The 19671-nt window shown below is 41.0% G+C and overlaps 1 protein-coding gene across 1 annotated transcript in view; it reads right to left on the minus strand.

Annotated features, from left to right (window-relative positions):
* Positions 1-18607, minus strand: part of AIDA (axin interactor, dorsalization associated) — a 29684-nt gene extending 11077 nt beyond the window's left edge. The window contains exons 1-6 of the mRNA XM_026055943.1: positions 18519-18607; positions 16420-16681; positions 9528-9581; positions 7318-7372; positions 1665-1728; positions 1107-1213 (exon numbers count right to left, since the gene is read on the minus strand). Coding sequence (XP_025911728.1) covers positions 1107-1213; positions 1665-1728; positions 7318-7372; positions 9528-9581; positions 16420-16681; positions 18519-18607 — 631 coding nt within the window. The remainder of the gene's footprint in view (positions 1-1106; positions 1214-1664; positions 1729-7317; positions 7373-9527; positions 9582-16419; positions 16682-18518) is intronic.
* Positions 18608-19671: the final 1064 nt, after the last annotated feature.

Consider the following 19671-nt stretch of genomic DNA (forward strand, 5'->3'; position numbering starts at 1 on the left):
GAAGCAGGATTTAATGCTAAATTCCACTCAGAAAAATCTAGAATTGTGGACATTAATATAACTAGAGATAAATATACATATACTCAGAGGAAGCCCAAATGAAATTTCCAAAAGATGGAAAGTTCTATCAGGACAGACAGAATGTATCTTCACATATGGATTTATCATGACGGATTACAAAGATAAGGATAGTAGAATGTCAGTAATGAAATATTACAATGTATTATAGCCTATTCGTGAGCTTACTGTAAACAACTGTAGACTCTGCAAGTCTACATCAGTATAGCCTACAGGGACAATATTCAGTGGCACCCATGGGCTCAATTCTAAGAAAAGGGTCATGTTTTCTTCAGGTATAAGTAATGCTACACCCCAGCTCTTTCAACCATAATTCCAGCACTAGTTTCCCTACTTGTTATTGCTTTCCAGAACTCAGAAGTTTCCCAGGCTGCTCTAAAACTAGAAACTCGTTTTTTCTGCAAAGAAACTAGATCAGCAACCAAAAGACCTTCCACTGGAAAGTACCGCTCTATTACCTAGTAAATTGTCAAAAGCTGAAGCTACGAGAAGACCTTCTCCAGAATCAGCAGGTACAACCATTTCTACAAATGCTTTCATGTGGACAAGAACATAAGCTAGTAAAACCAGTGCTACCCAYCTTTATCCTTCCCCAGCAGGGCTTAAATCCAAACTGTTGTTCTCACCAGATAATGCAACAGAAAACTAACCAGCAACAACTTATCACATTCCCAGCAGGAGGTGATGCTACTTACAGGAGCAAACATTGCCACAGTTTACATCTGAATGCCTTTGAAACACTTCACATAATACAATTAAGAAAGTGCATGGAATGAAAATACTAAGTTTGAAAAAGAAATAAAGATGAATTACTTAAGGTAGATGGTACCATCACACAGGTTATCTGTTTTGCAATAAAAAATGGTTTGTTGAGGAAAAAAAACACCAGCCACCTTCATGGTTCTCCTACACACCATTAGAGTTTACATTAGCCTGTTGTTCCTCATCCAAACTTTTCAGATCACAGGTGGAGAAAGGGGTTTCTCAGAGACAGAACTTACGTATGCTACGTAGGCTGGCGCCCCTACCTGGAACTCTAGCAGGAAAAGAGTCTGGAGACCCTGCTCCAGCTCCTCCTTCCTCATCATCCTCCTCAAATTCCAAGTGTTCCTCTTCTCCAGGTGCTAAAATCTTCCTGTAAAATATGAAAAAGAAAAGTGAGACCAGAGGTAGTGAGCTATCATCTGGCTTTCCACTCACAAGTCAGCATGTTAGTGTAGAGATGAAGCAACATATTTTAATGTCATCTCATGCTTCTAATTAGCCACTTGTTGTACCCTCTGGAACCTGACAGAGGTTGCAGGAGCTCAGTCCACACAAAGAGAGCAGAAAGTATACAAACAAAAAAGGATGCAATTTCAGAGACACCTATGGGCCTACCAACTGCAAAGAGCAAGGGCTTAATTTTTAGTGGTACCTAGATAACCAGAATTCAAAAGTTCTTTCTTAAACTGCAGTTTACCAAAAGCAATTCAGCATGTGTGTGGCTCTAGAAATTCTCACGTCTCAGACGTACACTAGTTCCCAGACCATGCTCCCTTTCAGACACTTATCTGTACATCCAGTGATGCAGTCCTCTCTCTTACCTGAGTGGGACAGGCTGAACATCAAAGGGGAACTCTTTATTATAAGTGAGGATATTCTTTAAGACTGTAGAGAGGGAAAAAAAAAAAACTGCTAAGAATCCATATCTGTAAATTAGGATTAATTTCACCACTTTGCAGAGCTATGTCCATTGTCACAGCATCTTCACAAAAAACATCATATCATGCCAAAAAAATCCGTCTTTTCATGTTTTAAACATAAATACAGTCCTGGTCAGAGTCATATCACTATAGCATTCAGACCGGCTAACTGCAACTCCAGTACCTAATCACTACCACATTTACACAGCCAGGGAAGATAAATATGGCAATAACTAAAAGCATCATGAGGAAAGGCTACAGGCCCCTGGGGTAATGGTAGCAATCTTTGGTAGTTTTTCAGAGGAGGGTTGTGCTGTTACTGGCATCAGCTCCAAACAGACTGAAGGCTCCAAAGCTGACAGACGTAAGTACACATATAGGCTGCAGATCCAAACAGCAACTGTAGAAGTCCAGGCATGCTGGGAACACATAACTTAGTTGAGATTTCCCACTTCTTCATGCATGTGTGGATTTTTACTTCCCTTGGATGTCTGGGCAGATTAGAAACATTCAGAAGAGATGCAGTAGAGTATCTGAGCATTAAGATCCACAGAAACCAGCTATACTCTCCAGCATTCGCTGAAATTTCACAGCTTTGCCTTTTGCATAGGAAACTTAATCAAGTTTTAGTTACCATACTTTTAGATTTAGCTTGTATTTCTAAAAGCATTAACTAGTAAAGGTAATATTTCTAACAACACAAAAAGGAAATAAGCATTTAAACTGAGAGATGCTGAAGGTGGCACTTTCAAAGTGCTAAACAAAGGCAGTAGAAAATACATATATTGATTTAAAAAACCTAGATATCCATTTGCAAGCTGATATTAATTTGCATGTCAGGGACCAGTTAAAAACTAGGTTAGTTTCAAGCCAAATGACTGTTCAATATTCAGTTGTTAATGAGTTCCAAAAGGGTCATGTGCCTACTTTCTCTTCAGCAGTATTGTTCTAGTCATGATAGTTAAAGGACCTAAAAACGTAAGAGAGAGAGCTTGCAGGGGAGGCAATCTCCTGGCAGATAATGAGTATCTGAGACTGGCCAGGAGGGAGGGGGAGTGCAAAAAGCCAAGTCCTCTCACTGAGTTTCACTTTGCAATAAGCCCTCTCATAGCAAGCTTTGGAAATCTCCCCTTATGCCTTCTGGATGATAACAAAAATGTTTTTAAATAGCGTTAAAATCACACAAATACTCATAAGTATGAAAAAGCCAGTTACATTTGAGCAATCACTGCTAGACCCTTCAGTCTCTGCACGTGGCAATTCAGCCAGGGTACCAGGAGAGCTCCTCTATTTCTTTATATTCACATCATTCAGTGTGGGCTTCATCGTGAACTTACAAGACGCCATCCAAACCCTACAGYGAATAGAGAACCCCACAGGGCAACTATGAATAAACGAGCAAACCTTTTCAGTCTTTGTTCATGCTGCTTTTTTCTGATTTCTGTACCACCATGTGAGAGACCAGGTAGCTGCTTAATTCTGACTGGACACAGTACACGGATATACAGAAAGCTTTAAGCTGCATTCAGTCAGAGATGTGACAGCCAGAACTGATGGCATATTTAAAAACGCCAAACCTCTCCCTCTGCCGGGGCCTCCTGCCCTGCGGGATCATCRGCGGAGATCTCAATATGCTGGCGAAGAACCACAGCCACCTCCCCAAAGGAAAGCAGTTGATTAGCAGCAGATGACAWCTTGAGAGCACAGTCGAGGCTCAGGAAAAGAAGGGGATTTTCATCACTCTCAGAATTCCCCCAGCCTTGGGGAGCTGCACCATGCCAGAGAAGGAAAGTGAAACTACCCCAAAGAGAAGAATCTCAGGAARGGAAAATCTCTCACAGAGCACAGACAGATTATAAAGTAGCAATACAAGCCACAGCAGCCCTCCTCCCGCCTCTGTAACGCTGGGCCCGCACCAGGATCTCCTCTCTTTCTAGTGCGTGGACGAACATCCTCTGGAAAAGCCTTCCAGTAATTCACGCCAGCCATCACTAGAGGGCACAAAATATGCTGCCACAGAGAAAAAGCAAACAGCTTCAGCGTCTGAAAGCTTGTCACTGTCTCAACCCGGTGTTACGTATACACACTGTTTAATCACCAACAGAGGATAATTTTGCAAAGTCTTACTACTGGGATTTATTAAACATGCCCCTTTAAACACATGTAATCAGGGACAAGTACTGTATCTGCAGCCTTCAGTCTGATGAAACACTTACTCAAAGCCACTAAGGATAAAGCTAACCAATGCAAAAGCAATGTAACAATCGCTCTTCTAGGGGGAAAAGAAAACCCTCTTTCACCTATCACAAAAATTAGAATTTCAGTTATTTAAAACAATATAACCAGATACAGGAGAAACACTAGGTTATAATGTGTAAGACTCTCCCTTGAAAACCTGCATAAGATACCCAAACTTATTGAGCTACTTTTTTGTTTTGTTTTGTTTTAGCACGCATCTCCTCTTGAGGAAAGAGCACTTCCCCTCGATAATGCTGCTGCTGAGAACACAGTCCACAGAGACTCCATGCCGCTAACGCAGAATTCAGAATTAAGAGGCAGATCCCCAGGAACTTATCCTGTATTTTATGTTGGTTTTCCCACGAGAAGTCTTTTTTAAAGACTCTTCGGCAGGCTTACATGCAGAAGCTACCTTTTCAAGAGGGACATTTCTTTTGTGATGTTGGACAATATCACATTGTTTTTATCAGCAGTTGTTTTTTTCTTGAAAGATGGCAAATGAGAATATCAGCATGAGCAGTAAGACCAGTAAGCGTTCATTTGGTAAAGATCACTGTCCATTTAAATTTTTTGGACAGCCTTTGAGGTATACCTGTAATGTATATCATTTTAAATAGATGATACACAAATCAATTCAAACATCAAGTTCCCCAGTACCTACTTGTCTTGTAACACATACATACTAAGAGCTTTGGCACTAGTCACTTAGTGACTAGAATTATCACACTTACGAACACAGACACTTAAGATGGTTCATAGCAATCATAAAATTACTCTTTAAGTGGGGGCTGCTGCAGGAGGGACAGTCCTGTCCTCACCGTGAATGCATGCTCCCAACTGCACTCTTACCGAGCAGTAACTCTCATGCAGGTCACCAAACTGGCCCAGCAAAAAGCATTGGTTTTCAACTAGAACACTGCCTGATCCACTTCATCCCATTTACACATGAAAGCCAGTACTGGTTATATGGGATGTCACAGCCCACCTATTTTTAATGTGTATTAACAGTGGTATAAGCTTTCACAAGAAAAGGATTTGCAAGATCCAGTGTGCTAGTAATGATTTCACACAGTGTATTCTCAAAAGAACTATTTGTACAGACCTTTCTATAGCATTATTCTAGCATGAAAGATTCAGTGACAAATCCTATAAACAAACAAAACTAGCCAACTGTTTTACTTCACATGCGGCATGAAATGTGAGCTTAACAAGTAGAAAAACTGTTAGACTTTACAACACAGAAAAAAATGGATAAATCTAAGGGTCCTGGTTGTTATAACAACACCAAAACCAAATTTCTCAGCCATTTTGAAAATCTGACACACAAAAGTAATTAAAACAACCCATATTATGTGAATAACCGTTTTCATTGCACCCTAACAGACTGACTTGGCCTAACAGAGGAATCACTTATTTGCATTGCCAGTCCAGAGTTTTTAGCCCATTTTGGTAGGATGTAAGAGGAAATCGACAAAATGCTAAATTAAAACACTTCCTAGTATATTTTATGAAATGGCTGGTGTTGGCCTGATTAAGATTTAACCTATTCAACAAGCTATTCTTAAAAACCACAAAACAAAGGCCCAGTTCAGAGAGAAACAGGTCAATGCATTATCAGAACGGTCCAAGTCAGACAGCAACACGAAGAACTGCAGCATTCAATTGTTGTTGTAGAAGCACCCATTCTACCCATTTTCCTCCAAGGAAAATAATTCAGTGTTTTTAAAGACTGATGGCCACACACTGTTCCCTCAGTTTTAATACAGTTGCTTGTTGTATGAAGAGTGGGCTAAGTGTGGTTCGCACTGCTGAGCAGTTTTTTGACAGCTAAAAATCAATTCTATGAGGAAGGGCAAGATAAGGAACAGGACTGTTACAGTGTAAATTAAGACTTCACCTTTTAAGAAAAGGAGGCATTTCAAGGAAGGCATTAAGTAAGTCTTTTAGGCAGAATGCAAATTCTGACTAAACCCTTCAATATCCACTTCCTTTGGTCTGTAGAATAGTTTGATCAATTAAAACATGATTCCTCTCCCTCTCTCCTCATGTAGTCACTCGCAGACCATTTACATAGCAGAGTCTAAAATTCATAGTCAGTAAATGATTACAACATTTAAAATACCTTGTAAACAAAGAGCAGGAGTACCTAGGTTTCTGGTATGAAATAATCCCGAATCACAGGATGCAGATTCCAGACACACAATATGCAGCACGAGAAAGAAATAATACTTTTAACACATACTTAAATCCTTTCCTGAGTTTATGGTCTTCATAGACACAGCACTCTTGTTATGTACCTTCACTTTCCATTTTGGGGGAACAGTTTAAATGCATTTGGACTCTGTACTTTGGTAGAGACATTAGGAACCTCAGTTCAATGCCCTGCCTCACCATAAGCTTCCTGTAGGATCTTGCGCCAGTTACTTAGAGAAAGGGAGTGTGAAGAAGCTATCCATGAAGTGAGTACAGCAACATTTGCCTACCTACAATGTTTAATCTCAATATTCCCCTAAATGGTACAATTGTGGCAGGAGTAAAATAGAACCAACTTTTTCCAGCATGAAAGAAGCTCTTCCACATTTCCTGTTCCCCAAGAATAAAAGAAATGTTAGCATTCAGGATAATTTTGTTTAGATGTGGAAGATCTGATCACAGGGATGCTTTGAAAATAAAGCAGCCTGTGTTACCAGAAGGAAAATGTAGCAGATAAATGTACTTCCTACAAGAAAGTTATTTCTGGATTGACATACCAAAAACTGATCCAGGATCAGCTGGGAAAAAAAACCCTCCAAGGACTGACTCACATCCTTAGTTTGACTCTAACTTCATTAGTCTAGTAGCATTACCGTGGTAGGTGACAGGTGATTGGCTACAATGAGTGCACATTAAATATTTTTAAAAGAAAAACACATTTGATGTTGCAAGTAGGAAGACCACAAAGTGTTGAAATTCTGTTCAAATAAGTAATATGGAGGTAAAGGGTCAAACTTCATAGATTACACCTGATTATACACTGCAGTACTGACAGCTTAAAATACTATTCTCTGCAAAATTAACATCCAAAGAATTAATGAAGTTAGAGAAAAAAAATAATACATTATCTGAAACATTAGGACTACTATACTTCAAAGATATCCACATTACATTTCTTAATGCATGCCAAGTTTTGTCTATGTGGTATCAGATATTTGGAAGAACCACCTGAAAACAGCATTACTGGCCAACCACACTGTGGTCAGTCAGTATTCATGCTGCTGTCAGATTTTCCACTGCAATGATAAATGTCACTCACTTAAAAAACAAAGATACTACTTACTTGGTTCCAACTTCTTCAGATCCTCAAGCTTAAATTCATCCTGCGACTGTGTGGACTAGGACATTACAAAGAAAGAGTTAGAACCTGCTATGCACTTCCCCCCACTCCCCAGACAAAGCTACCATATCTTATAATAAGCATGTAAGGCATGTCCTTAGTTCAAGTATATCAAGCTACTTCAAAGCTATGTCATCAAAAAATCCCAAACAAAAACTCCCCAACAGAGAATAGGTTCATGGATGAGGCAGAATGTATGTTACTTCTCATGTATTGGCAACAAATTTATCCAAAATTCCAAGCTCTAACACAGGATAAATATTTTTAAAGTAGCTAGTTGATCTTCTGTACTCACTACACATGGGAACATTAAGACAGAGGGACTTGTTTTAATTCTTCCCCAATCAAACGATTCTGAAGCAAGATAAGCTCTAAGATTGCAAAGTGATGCTCCAGAAGTAGTTGAAGAAATACTTCCAACATTGTAACAGCAGCAGAAATTAGCATACTCAGGATGAGTTTGACAAAAAACAGCCAACCTAAGAGGTTGCTGCAAATGGGAGAGGGATTCTTGTTTCTGCCTTCTCCAACCCTGACCATGCAGTTTCCTCATCTGGCTAGGGCACTGGTCTGCTTCTCTCAGTAAGCCTATTTGACTTACTAACTCTACAGAAAAGTTATTAACTTTTTCTTCTGAATTAGTTCACCACCAATTTGGAGAGCTGAACTTGCCTATCCTGAGATGATGAGTGGCAGAGACAGCACAAAAAAAATGGTGCAAATAAGGGGATTGACACCAGACATCCTCTTTTTGGCAGAGGATTACCTATTGTCTAATTGCACCCTCAGCATCTTTTAGGATTACCTATTGTTTTCAACACTTCTTTAAGGCCTGACAGTTCTCTTGATCTTGCCTAGGTGTCAACAAGGGACCAAAGAAGACTACAGGATAGTGAATATACGCATACTGTTAGAAGAACACTAAAAGATGACCACACTCATTAACTCTGCTAAGAAACCGTAACAAAACTGCAGCATGTAAAACGCTTCTCAAAGTGAGGTGGATGAGAAGTTCTAGTACCCTCACAGAAGGTTATAAAATCCTTGAGTTTCTGCTGAGGGAAGAGTGACATAAGCTTCAACTGGGGAAAGGGTGAGTCAGGAAAAGCCAGTGTCACCAAAAATGAACAAGATCTTTTTTTATTCTCCTCAAAAGGTCAGGGGGACTTCCATTTCATCTTACTTAAAAAACAAAACAAAACAAAAAACCCAAACCCCCAAAAGACAAAAAGAAAAAACCCCAAACAAACAAAAAGGCCATGAACCCGGTTATAAACCCCTGAACAAAGCTACAATACAGAATCAACAACAAGGAAGGCTGTTCCTATGAGACGGGGTCTCTTCAGTTCAGCAGCTGAGGATGTTTCTGCATCATCTGCTGTTGCTCTGACAAGTGACCTGACTTATTAAACTGTCTCACAGCGGAGAGTCTGCCCTCATCACAAAACCACTGTGACTCAGAACAAATGTACCACTGTTCAAAGACCTCAGGTTGGATCAAAACAGAAAGACAGGTAGAGCTAATTAAATAACTCTTTGAATGCTGCACAGCATCTAGACTGGTCAGCTCCTACCTCATTAGTCCAGCTCCAGCCTGCTGCTTAGATTTTCACTCTCCCCCAGCCTCACAGACAACTGAAGGCAGCACAATGGATCTGCTGTACCTTGAACAGCAACACGAAGTAGACAGAGGTGCTGCTGTAAGTAATTCGGTGCAAAATTTGCCTGCCGCCATCCTTCACTGGGAAAGAGCTAATACAGTAACCCAAGCTACCACATCTCAGCTCAATTCATGACTTGTGAAGAGGCTGGATTAGTGCAAGGGTCACTCCAAGGATCTTCCTACTCTTGCACATAGGTTAGGCAGAGAAACTAATCAGTTCTGCAGGAGGAAAATGAGACAAAGAACCAGAGGCACAAAGTATGCAGTTTCATTCCTGTACAAACTCTAATACATGCTCTTACAAGCACTCAAAGATCTTCAGGCAGCCACCTGAGCTATTATGTTGACAGCCTGGAAAGTCCAAGCATTAATGGGGTTGTTCATTCTGTTTTTAGAAGTTTGGCTATGTCTAAAGACACTAAACTAGCTAAAAAAGCACTACAGCTGTCTATCACTGAAGTGTGAAATCACATGGGAAAAGGAGCTATACCTGTAAAGCTGCACTTCTCAGTTCCAAGCATGTTGCAATTTTTGCTATGGTTTTCTGAAAGGGAAAAAAAGAGGAAATAATTTAATACTGAAATTGCATTTGTCCATATTGACATTCTTTTCTTAAAAAAATATAAATATGAACAATTGTTTTTTCCTGCAAAGATTTCAAATCTATTATTCGGTATCAGATCATTCAGCATCAAAAGCTTTTTCATATACAAGCAAAATTTACTGAAAGTGCAATAGTTGTAACTGAAACATCTGCCATTGAACTCCCTTCCCCATGGTTCATCAGCACAGATGGGAGTTGTTCACTCAGCAGAAACCGTAATAATGCTTACCACATCATAAATTGTTTATAAACTCAACTACTCTGAAGTGATAGGGAAGAGCCAAAAAGAAAAAAGAAAAAAAATCAAAACAAGCCAGTATATTAGCTTTAGAGAACTTGAGTGGTTTGTTCTAATTTGCCCTTTTAGGAATCATGCCTACAGTTCATTTATCTAGTTTATAGTGTTAGCAGACCAAGTCAGCCCTCCTCAGAAGTCATGGATGCCCAGTATCTCAGCATTGAAAAAAACACAGTCCATTTTTGTGGGTTTGGTGGGAAAGGAAATATAAATGGGATTATTGTTCTAATGTTTTATTTTTCTAATTTTCGAAGACATCTAAACTCTGAATGAAGCATCAAATAGATTTTCTTTGATTCAAACTTGTCAGCCATCTAAAACACCCCACAGCAGAACTGTGACATAACTTTGTGTTTGTATTTAATATGTAGAAGAAAGGGAAGGGCTTCAGTATAGCCATTCTCTAGCAGTCTGCTTTGAGGACAATGCTACTGAAGTTCTTATGTCTCACAAAATAAGAACCTCAAGCAGCAGTCAAATTAGTTTCTACTACTATCAACTGAAAAATGTCTGGAGGAATTAAGATGTCTGTAATTCACATCAAATGGACACAGTGGCAGAGTAATTTTTACCTTGCTTGAGCACCACAAGTTTATCAACTAAAAGGTTTTAGTGGAAAAAAAAAAAAAAAAGTAAGTCCATCTGCCCAGGTGAGGCCAAAAGTAAGTCCAATACTTTTGTAGAACATTTATAGGGCATGAAAAATGGCAACAATGAAGCTAGAAAAAAGCAGTTTATTTTCAAAGTAAGTTTTCCCCCAGTAGGAAGATAAAAGTTGAAATATGCACCTGAAACTCATTCTCTTCTTTTAAATTAGGCAGTATCAAAAAAACAGCTCTCCCTCTAAGCTGGATGCAAGGGGAAGAAAAAGACGTCCTAGTGCGCAACTCCAGCATCGAAAAACTTCAAGAGTATGGGCACCTGGCAAATTAAGTGGTATTAGTCAAAAGCCAAAACTTCCTTTTAAAGGAAGTGTTACATTAGGGCTCCAAGAGACTTGCAGCAGCAGATAAAAAATGGGCCTGCTTTCACAGCTAACTTCCCCAGTCATCTGTACTGACTCTCCCGCAATGGCATGTCAGAACCGTGTCTAAATCAACCCCTCAGCCACCCTTACTTTCAATGTACGGGGCTGAAAGCTGAGGCTCCGATTACAGTTTACCTTATGCCACACTGAAAGCTGAAAGAGTTCAGGAGTTGATTCATGAGCAGATCAGACATCAATACCTTATGGGTGAAGCCAATAGCTGGAGTCTGTAAAAGCCTCAGATACCTGATTTTCATCTGCCACCACATGCCCATCAAAGCTTTCAAAGCCATTTCTCCCCAACTGGTATCTCCTCTGGTTTTAAACACTCTTTTACAACATGGCATTAATCCAGACTTTGCATCCTTGTAGTTTACATTACTGTCCATTGTATGGAGGTCCTATATAAGATTTCAGTTTCTTTGAGCACCTTCCAAGAAAGCGGTGAGTGATGTGTCTTAGCACAGGACACACATTGTTCTCTCCTCTCCCTGGGATGCAGTGTGTGCAGCAGTGTGTTGTTTGGGAATTTTAATATAGAGCTACATGACTGTATGTTTGCATGCAACATGGCAGAGTAAAAAATACTATGGTTTTTCATTTCTGTGGCAGTTTGTTTTACAGTCTAGGTCCAGTCAACAAACTTCTGCCTCCCTGAAATAATTTCTGCTACATAACAGAGATCCGCAGCTGGATCTCCAGCATAGTTTGAGAAAACACAGATTTTTGAAAAGGAAAGGAGCACATACAGTCCTGGATTCATTTCAACACCTTCAGACACACACTCCACACACGGGATTTGTGGATTGAGGCTTTGTGGGAGGACACCAGGTAGGACTACAGAAGCAGATTCTCAATCCATAGGGAGAGAATGCACTGGATCCTTCTAATCAGCCACAGTATAACACAAGAAATTCCTTCTTACATTTGAAAACATCTGGAAGGTATGTTTGCAAAGGTAGAGCCTCAAAGAAGAAGGTGTGAAATAATGATTAAAAGAGAGGAATCCACAGAGGCTCCCTTGGGAAGGGAGGGGAAATCTCTGAAGTTTGACTACAACTCTAACATTTGCAAAAAGCCAGCTGTTCCTATGGTTTGGGTGTTGACTGTCGAGCAAAGAGAGTGCCAATTCCATGTTAGATCACAACCCCTCAACTGCACCAGAGAAAGAGGGTTCAGAGTTTGCAGGGTGCTAGCACACAGTCCGAGTGCTCCACAAAGCAGTCAGAACACGTAAACAGTTTCACGCTGCTCTTCCTCGCACGGTCTCCCACACAGAGCATTAAGCCCACACCGTGAATGAGGTCTCAACAAATGCTGCTCAGCTCATGTCTCTGTTGTTAATTCACTGATAAGCTCAGCAACGCTACTGTCCCCTATCCTGCTGATTCTTAACTCTGTATTCTTAAAGTTGCCTGAACTAGGAACCTCTTAATAGGACTGACAGCTATACAAAATGTTTGTCCTTTGGCTCCTGGGGGCTGAAGGGCAATAATGGCTCTAGAAACAGATTAATTGAAGAGAGTTTGGGAGTCTTAAAATAGTAAAGAATAGGTTTTATATGGAATCTATTGAAATATGGCAAGCTCCCAGCAGGCATTATTCATAACTATTTTTTTAAGGGACCACACCCAACCCAAAAGTTAAAAATGCAGCTAAACACTGCTATCATTTTCAGCTGCAACTATCCCATGCAAGGGCTCTTTTTTCCAGCAGGGAAAACATTCTGCATTTCATTAGAAGGACTGAAGTTATAATTAACTTTGCTAGTTTAAAATAGTTAAGATCCAGTTTTATGTAAACTAGTGATTAGAAAGGGAAAAAGTCAGTTGATCTTGTAGTCAAGGTTTCTTCTGTGCAGTTGTGTGAGTAATGACTGTGCTAACTGTAATGCAGTCAAAGATGTTTGCATAAATACAGAGCCAGAGCAGAGTTTGGCTTTAAAGGGAGGTCTAGGCTGTTAGGAGACCAGTAGTTTAATGAATCATACTAAGACTATACAACAACGCTGTTATTTCAGCAAGCTGCCATTGCACAAAACGCATGATTTTTTAATACTAGCTTAGCACAAAAAAGTTACACAAGAAGCAACAATTGTGGTTAGCAGAGGGCTTGAAAGGTCACATTCATTGTGTGGAGAACTGGGTGAGAATAACCATAGCTGGAGGCAAGCTGACAACCATGGCCAAACCTAAGTGGATCAATTCACAAAGCAAAATACAATGGATGGTCATGAATGAGGATGGGTTTTAGGGAATGAAGGCAAAATAAAGAAAGCTGGGATGCAGATGTTAAGGCTGAGGTAAGTCTGTCAGTAACAATATTGTGCTAATATCCCATATACGGAGTTTCTAGGTGATGGAAGTGTTGCACAGCCTCCTTAAAACCATCGCAGAGTGGCTAGATTTAAACACAAACAATGATTTGCTGTTTACAGTATTTCTGTGCAGTCTTCAACCAAGTTCATAACCATTAATGAAGATTCCAACATTGTCAATTATCCAAGGCACGACACCATCTTCCCTAAGGATGAAAACTCCAGAATTACATCCGGCAGTAGATACAAGAAGACAGACAAGCCCCCATAAGCTGAGAATCCAGGAATGAACACTGAATTCTGGAGACCAGTCTTCCCTATCAAATGAAGTAGCACACAGTGTTTCAAAACAGACTCTTCAGATCAATTGCAAAAAGGTAAAATGGATGAATATTGAAAAGTTTAAATTCTTATAGTGAATTATACATTTACTATAAGGTAAATGATAACTAGTTCACACTACTTACACCTAAGAAGGCATTTGGTGCATCCATCAAGTGTTGTTGAATTAACAGATTGCACGATTAAATTAGCAAGTAATACACCATCAATTATGATGTGGCTATAAGCTGCACTGCACCATCACCTGTGATACATAAAATAATCCTAATATAGAGAGAGATAGGGCTGAGAATTTGAACCTAGCCTTCTCCTTTCCCCACAGCTGCAAAGACAGTAGTTTTTCCTTGGTACGGAGAAATCTCTGCTTAGGTCCATCTTCCCCACATGTTACATCAAGTTAGAAACAATGACAACTTCACAGTAACTCTCCACAGTGTGCATGGTCCTTTGGGAAACACCTAGTTGCAAATCTACATAGAGACTGGAAYGAGGGTAGATTGACGGAATTATAATTAGCTTCATGATTTTGCCTTCCCCCTTCCCCAATCTGAAATTCTGTGCTCAGTCTGAGCCAGTGAAATCAGATGAACAAACACTGAAGTAAACATACTAATCTGCCTTCAGAAAAACAAAGAGGTGGCTCTCATATGACAAACAGTACCTGGAAATGACAAGAAATTAGGGAAAGAAAGGCTTTCCAAAAACAGGAGGAAGAAATAGCATGCTAGTGGATGCATCAGCAGGAACTGAATTGAGCAAAAGTAGATGTTTAGGTATGTAGATTTTTAAGGGGTGGGAAGAGAGAAAATATGCTTCTATTGAAATATACTGCTTGAAAACCTGGAAAAATGTGTGCTAAACTCTACTCCTACACTCTGACTGAAGGCTGCTAGTAATTGCTCACGATCACTAGCTTATATCAGCCCAACTCCTGTAGAAATAGGAAAGACCAGAAGAGTAAGAAGCTTAATGTCAGACTAGAAGATTTTGCTATATAAAGAGTTTTAAGTGCTTCTTTGTAAGCAGTAACAGGACTCATTTTTGCTGTGACTAGCATTACTATTGCTAGGGGAGGGGAAGAGAATGCTGTTACTTAAACACCTCACAACAAGTTGAGGAGTTTGGGTATGTATGTGGCTAATAAAACAGGCACCGCCATTTGAGAGTGAGGCTCAAATGACAGGCTCTTTGAAAATCAGGTGCATCCGCCCCTTTCTGATCTGCCAAAAAGCAAAGGATACATTTAAATGTCAACCTCTTCTGTAAGCTGTATCCACTTTAGAAACAGGTATCACTCTGCAGAGATTCAAAACAGCCACTCCTCATTTTTTCTTTTCAGAAGACTGTCACCTTAATACAAGCTCACAGTTGTGCATCTCGCATCAGAGATCAGTTACTTCTGCTTCCTGAGCCTCCCAGGCCTTCCCTCATGGCTGACCTTACCTACTTCCCCAATTTTGTCCAAGGGCCTTTCCACAAGACTCAGGGAACACCTAGAAGCAAAAGCCCAGCATGGTTCTAGTTCCCATACTCAAAGAGGATGATGCCTCCACAGTGACATTAACAGCTTCTTCTTCGTGAAGTAACCATGCTTTCAAAAGCATCCACGGAGCAGTAAAAATTACTAGAGCTAATAATGATGAAGGAAGGTATCAGCAAGGGACAGAGAGCAGAAACAACCAAAGAGTGAACAGCAGTCCCATGTTAACAAAGCTCCCAAACACTCAGTTCAGGAAAGGTGGTCCCAATCTTTCTCTAGATTATGATTGCTTAGGCACATCCTGACCCTAATCCTCTTCTTTACAAAAGGTAAGTAGGATGTGGAAGGCTTTTTCTTTGCTTTTTTATTGGTACATGTCAAGGAAGTTGGAAACTACTGTCAGACTCTATGTAAAGGTGTATTTCTTTGTGACAGATGAGTTTTTTAAACACATTAAGTTCATCTCTAATTTCTGTAGCCAGGACCCATTTTCACAGCAGACATTTCCCAACACAGATCCCATTACTGTAGCACCCTATTATGATATTTGGGTTTCTGGGCCAGAAAGTGTCACTCTTCAGGTAATGCCATTGCTCAAGCAAGTGATCTTACTTAGAAGTCTGGAAATACAGGCATTTCCCAATTAGGTATTCCTCAGAAAAACATTTATGCAACATACTAAAATTTATCAGGGACATATTTCTTAAAAGATTTTGTTTTATTACACTGAAGATGCTTGAGTGTGTGAGAACTCAATCAGCATTTTCCTCTTAAATCCTGTCACAGAATTGCATCAACATGATGCTGAGACAAGAAACAGCCTTTTCAGCTGAGGGAGAGAGGAAGGACTAAAGTCATTTGAAAATTTTTGAAGATTATAAACAAATAACATTCTAAGAGACTAATAGGGAGTCTTCTGCCAGGACCCTTCCCAGTCAGGTGTCATGTGTTAAGCTAACATCCTCCATGCACCCCCCTGGACGTCTGCAGTTCAAGACATTTTGTATTCAGACTTCACACCATAAATCGTGCTAACGTTGTATAAGCAAGTTATCGAGAGGTCACCCAAAAAAAGAAAAACCCAGGTTATGAAGGACTCCGGCCAGCATGCAAGACATTCAATATTACACAGCAGAGCATCTGTCACATCTAATGATAGCAACCATTTCAGCCATGCTGGGCTCTGTTTCTGTTTATACATTGAGGGAGGAAAAAAGGTCTTCTAACACTCAGGTCTGCGAGATGCAAAGAACCATAACACACATCAACATCTATGGAGTCAAGCTCCTTGACYGAGCAAACAGGAATACGTACCTTTTGATCTTCTGTGAATTCTGAGTTGTTGTGTTGAGACTGGGCCTCTTTTTGTAGATGTCTTGCTAATCTGGATGGGGGGAAACAAAATTGTAGAGTGGGAACACAATGCAGAGCCCCCCCTCCCCCAACACAGTCTCCAGAAAAAGGGCCCCAGACTACTGCTCCAAACAGTTTCCTTTTCACACAGTTTTCTATAGCTATGGTAGGCCATACTAAGAAAAAAAAACCCAACAACACAGAAGATGGACAAAGTATACAACTATATTAGGGGAGAATAACTACATAACTACATATATAACGTATCATGTAGGGAGAACAGGTAAGGAAGCCCTTCTAGCCAACAGCCCCTTTTGCAAGTACTGACCTTTTTTCTCCCCCCCCYTTTTAAAAACAAACAAACAAACAAAAAAACCTAACACTATACTGCCTGTGGAGAAGACCCACTGCAGTAAAAGCCCCCATGCATTTCACAGGGAGAATCTGAGGCAACTCTGATTGCCAGGAGGAGCGAGCGAGCGCGCGCAGGCAGAGAGGCAGCTGGTGCCCTAGGTAATGGCCACATGCTCTCCTGCTGCTGGAAACCAAGCGCAGGGCGGCTTGGCCAAGGCTCTCGGGGTGTATTAGTTCACATTTGCTCCTGTCAGCATCACATGTGGAGCTGAGACTCCACCCATTATCACCACGGAGACAAGAGTATCAAGGGGTTTGGAAAGTAACAGTAAGCAAATAGCACAAGAAAGCGAAAGGAAGCTAGAGAGCATTTGAAGGGAATCTATGGGAAGAGTTATAGTTTCCGTCCGGGGAGGAAGGAGAAAATTAAACAAGCAAAACCTCTGTGCAATTGTTGCCATTCCCTGTAAATAATTTAGAAAAAAAAAAAATGCAGGGGGGGAGAAATAACCAATGACAACAACAGTACTCAAGACATCTTAATACACTTCTGTCCGGAATCTCCTCACAATTTTACATTGTTAAAGGAATTCAGCTTCTCACCACTGGTGCAGTGGACATTAGCCTGATTTGGGGGGGGTTAAAATAGAAGCATACACAAAAACAGATTACCATCAAAACAGATTACCATCAAAGTCTTCGGCAGAACCCAATTCTTCCTTTACTTTTTATAAAAAAATAAGCTCCATTAAAAAGACACAAGGATTGAAGTCACCACTGTAGCTTTCAACTAGTGCTAGTGAAAAACCAACCAAAGGGGACAAGATAACAACACAACTCAGTGGCATTACCCTCCTCTATAAAAGGGAGAAGATGGTGACAGAAAAGTCAAAAARCACAAACATACTAGCACCCAAATACACAGTCCTCTCCTGCCACCCTGGTGGTGTGCCTGAAAGGATACAAGGCAAGTGTCGGATGCACAATACATAGAGCATTGAAGAATCATGATTTAAGAAAACATCACCATAGCAGCAATAAGCCACCCACAAGAAACAGCATTACAGAATTAACATTTGTGCAAGCATCAGTAACACAACAATCTTTCTATTTGTCAGTGATACAAAAAAACCCACCCTAATCCAAATAAATGCATCTGTTATCCCACCCTAAGTTTGTTCAAAGCTGGATCAGACCAAGTTCCATCAACAGGGATATCCAACAGAGAAGGTCTTGATGATGGCTCAGAGGGCTCTTGCATGAGTGAGTGCCTGACTGAACATAGGACAATCTTTAGGCCAAGCTTCCTGCACTTGCAGGAGTAACATAAAGACCTAAGCAGATGTAGGTCCCTCTGGACACAGGAGGCAAATAATTGTGTTCTGTGTCAACAGCCGTTAAATCCATGAAATGAACTAGCTGAGGCTCACGGAAATGTTCTTCAGTGTCAGCAAGCTCACCATACTCAAATTATCCCCAGCCTTCCCATGTTGATCAGTACAGACCTTGCTAATGTTAGCTGCACCTAACCACCTGCAGCAACACACTTGTTAATCCCATTGCAGATTACCGGTTGAGCAGGCAACAGCATAAAGCCATGATGATATTTCTCTCCAGAGTTACAAGTAGATATCTCACTCTGTGCCTCTTACTGGCAGCTTCTACCCTACTGATTGAAATTGCTGTTAATCCATCTGTGATACTACAAGTGGATATGCACACTGAGAAGGTTCTGCTCCTTTCCAAGAAATATCTCCTTGTAATCTTTTGATCTTTTCTTCCCTTTCTCCTCCATGCTGGAACCCCAAAGAGTTCGTCTACTGACTACTTCTGTCCTTCAGCAGAAATTCACTGATAAGCTTGAGAGAGTATCTTACAGTACTACTATCCAAGGCAAGCTTTCTTACAAAGACATCACACCGCTACGAAGTCTGAAGGAAGCAAGGGCACAGAGATCACCTCAGCTCTTGTCAGATACACGTGATGCTGGGAGAAAGGGAATGGAAGTTATAGTTCAACTCTCAAACTGGACTGTCTGCAGAAGTTTAGAGACCTTACTTCTTAGTGAAGTATGCTCAGAGTGAAACGCCTGAAAAATGTCATTAAAGGAAACCGACTGCTGAGACTGTCATGATGGTTTGGAGCATTAGGGTCCTACTAGACACCTCACAGATGTCTGTATAAGGGCAGTTATTCAAAATATCTTCCTTTACTTTCTGACGAATGTTTTTTCTTCTCAGATGCAGATCTGGAAAAGAACTTCTTTCCATCCCAGTGCCAAGGTTTGCAGTGACAGCTTGCCCTGATCCAAAGACCATCAGCAAACTGCAAATAACTGAACCTGCATCACCCATCCTATCTGGTGAGGGAATGACCTGATGAGATTACAGCATCTCCTGACTCTGTGCTGCACCTGGCCAGCACTCTCTTTGCTCTGAACGGCAGGTGAGCCAGCAGCCAGCACAGAGTTAGAGCCCATAACTTGAGCAGCCCTGAATAGCTCTAGAAGACTTCTCAGATGGCATCTCTTTGGCTTTCTCTGGGGGAACAAATGCAAACCCTCTGGACTTCTTCCAGAAAACTCACCGAAGAAACTCATCCTGCACTACTCAGACCACACGGAAAGAGCTCCCATCTTCACGGCCAAGAGCGCACTAAAATAGCGCATTTGGCTACAGCTCTCGGGGTGTTTCTAAGGACACAAGCAGCGGCTCTCCGGCGACAGCACCGACGCTCCCCGGTGCTTTGGGGGCCCCCCGGGTACACCCACCCTCTCGGGGGTGCACCAGCCACGGCTTTCGCCAGCCCACGGGCCGCCGGGGCGCGCGCGAGCGCGGCGGCCGGGGTGGCTCCCGCCTC

Source organism: Apteryx rowi, unplaced genomic scaffold (assembly GCF_003343035.1).
Source record: "Apteryx rowi isolate R43461 unplaced genomic scaffold, aptRow1 scaffold_128, whole genome shotgun sequence".
Classification (NCBI taxonomy): domain Eukaryota; kingdom Metazoa; phylum Chordata; class Aves; order Apterygiformes; family Apterygidae; genus Apteryx; species Apteryx rowi.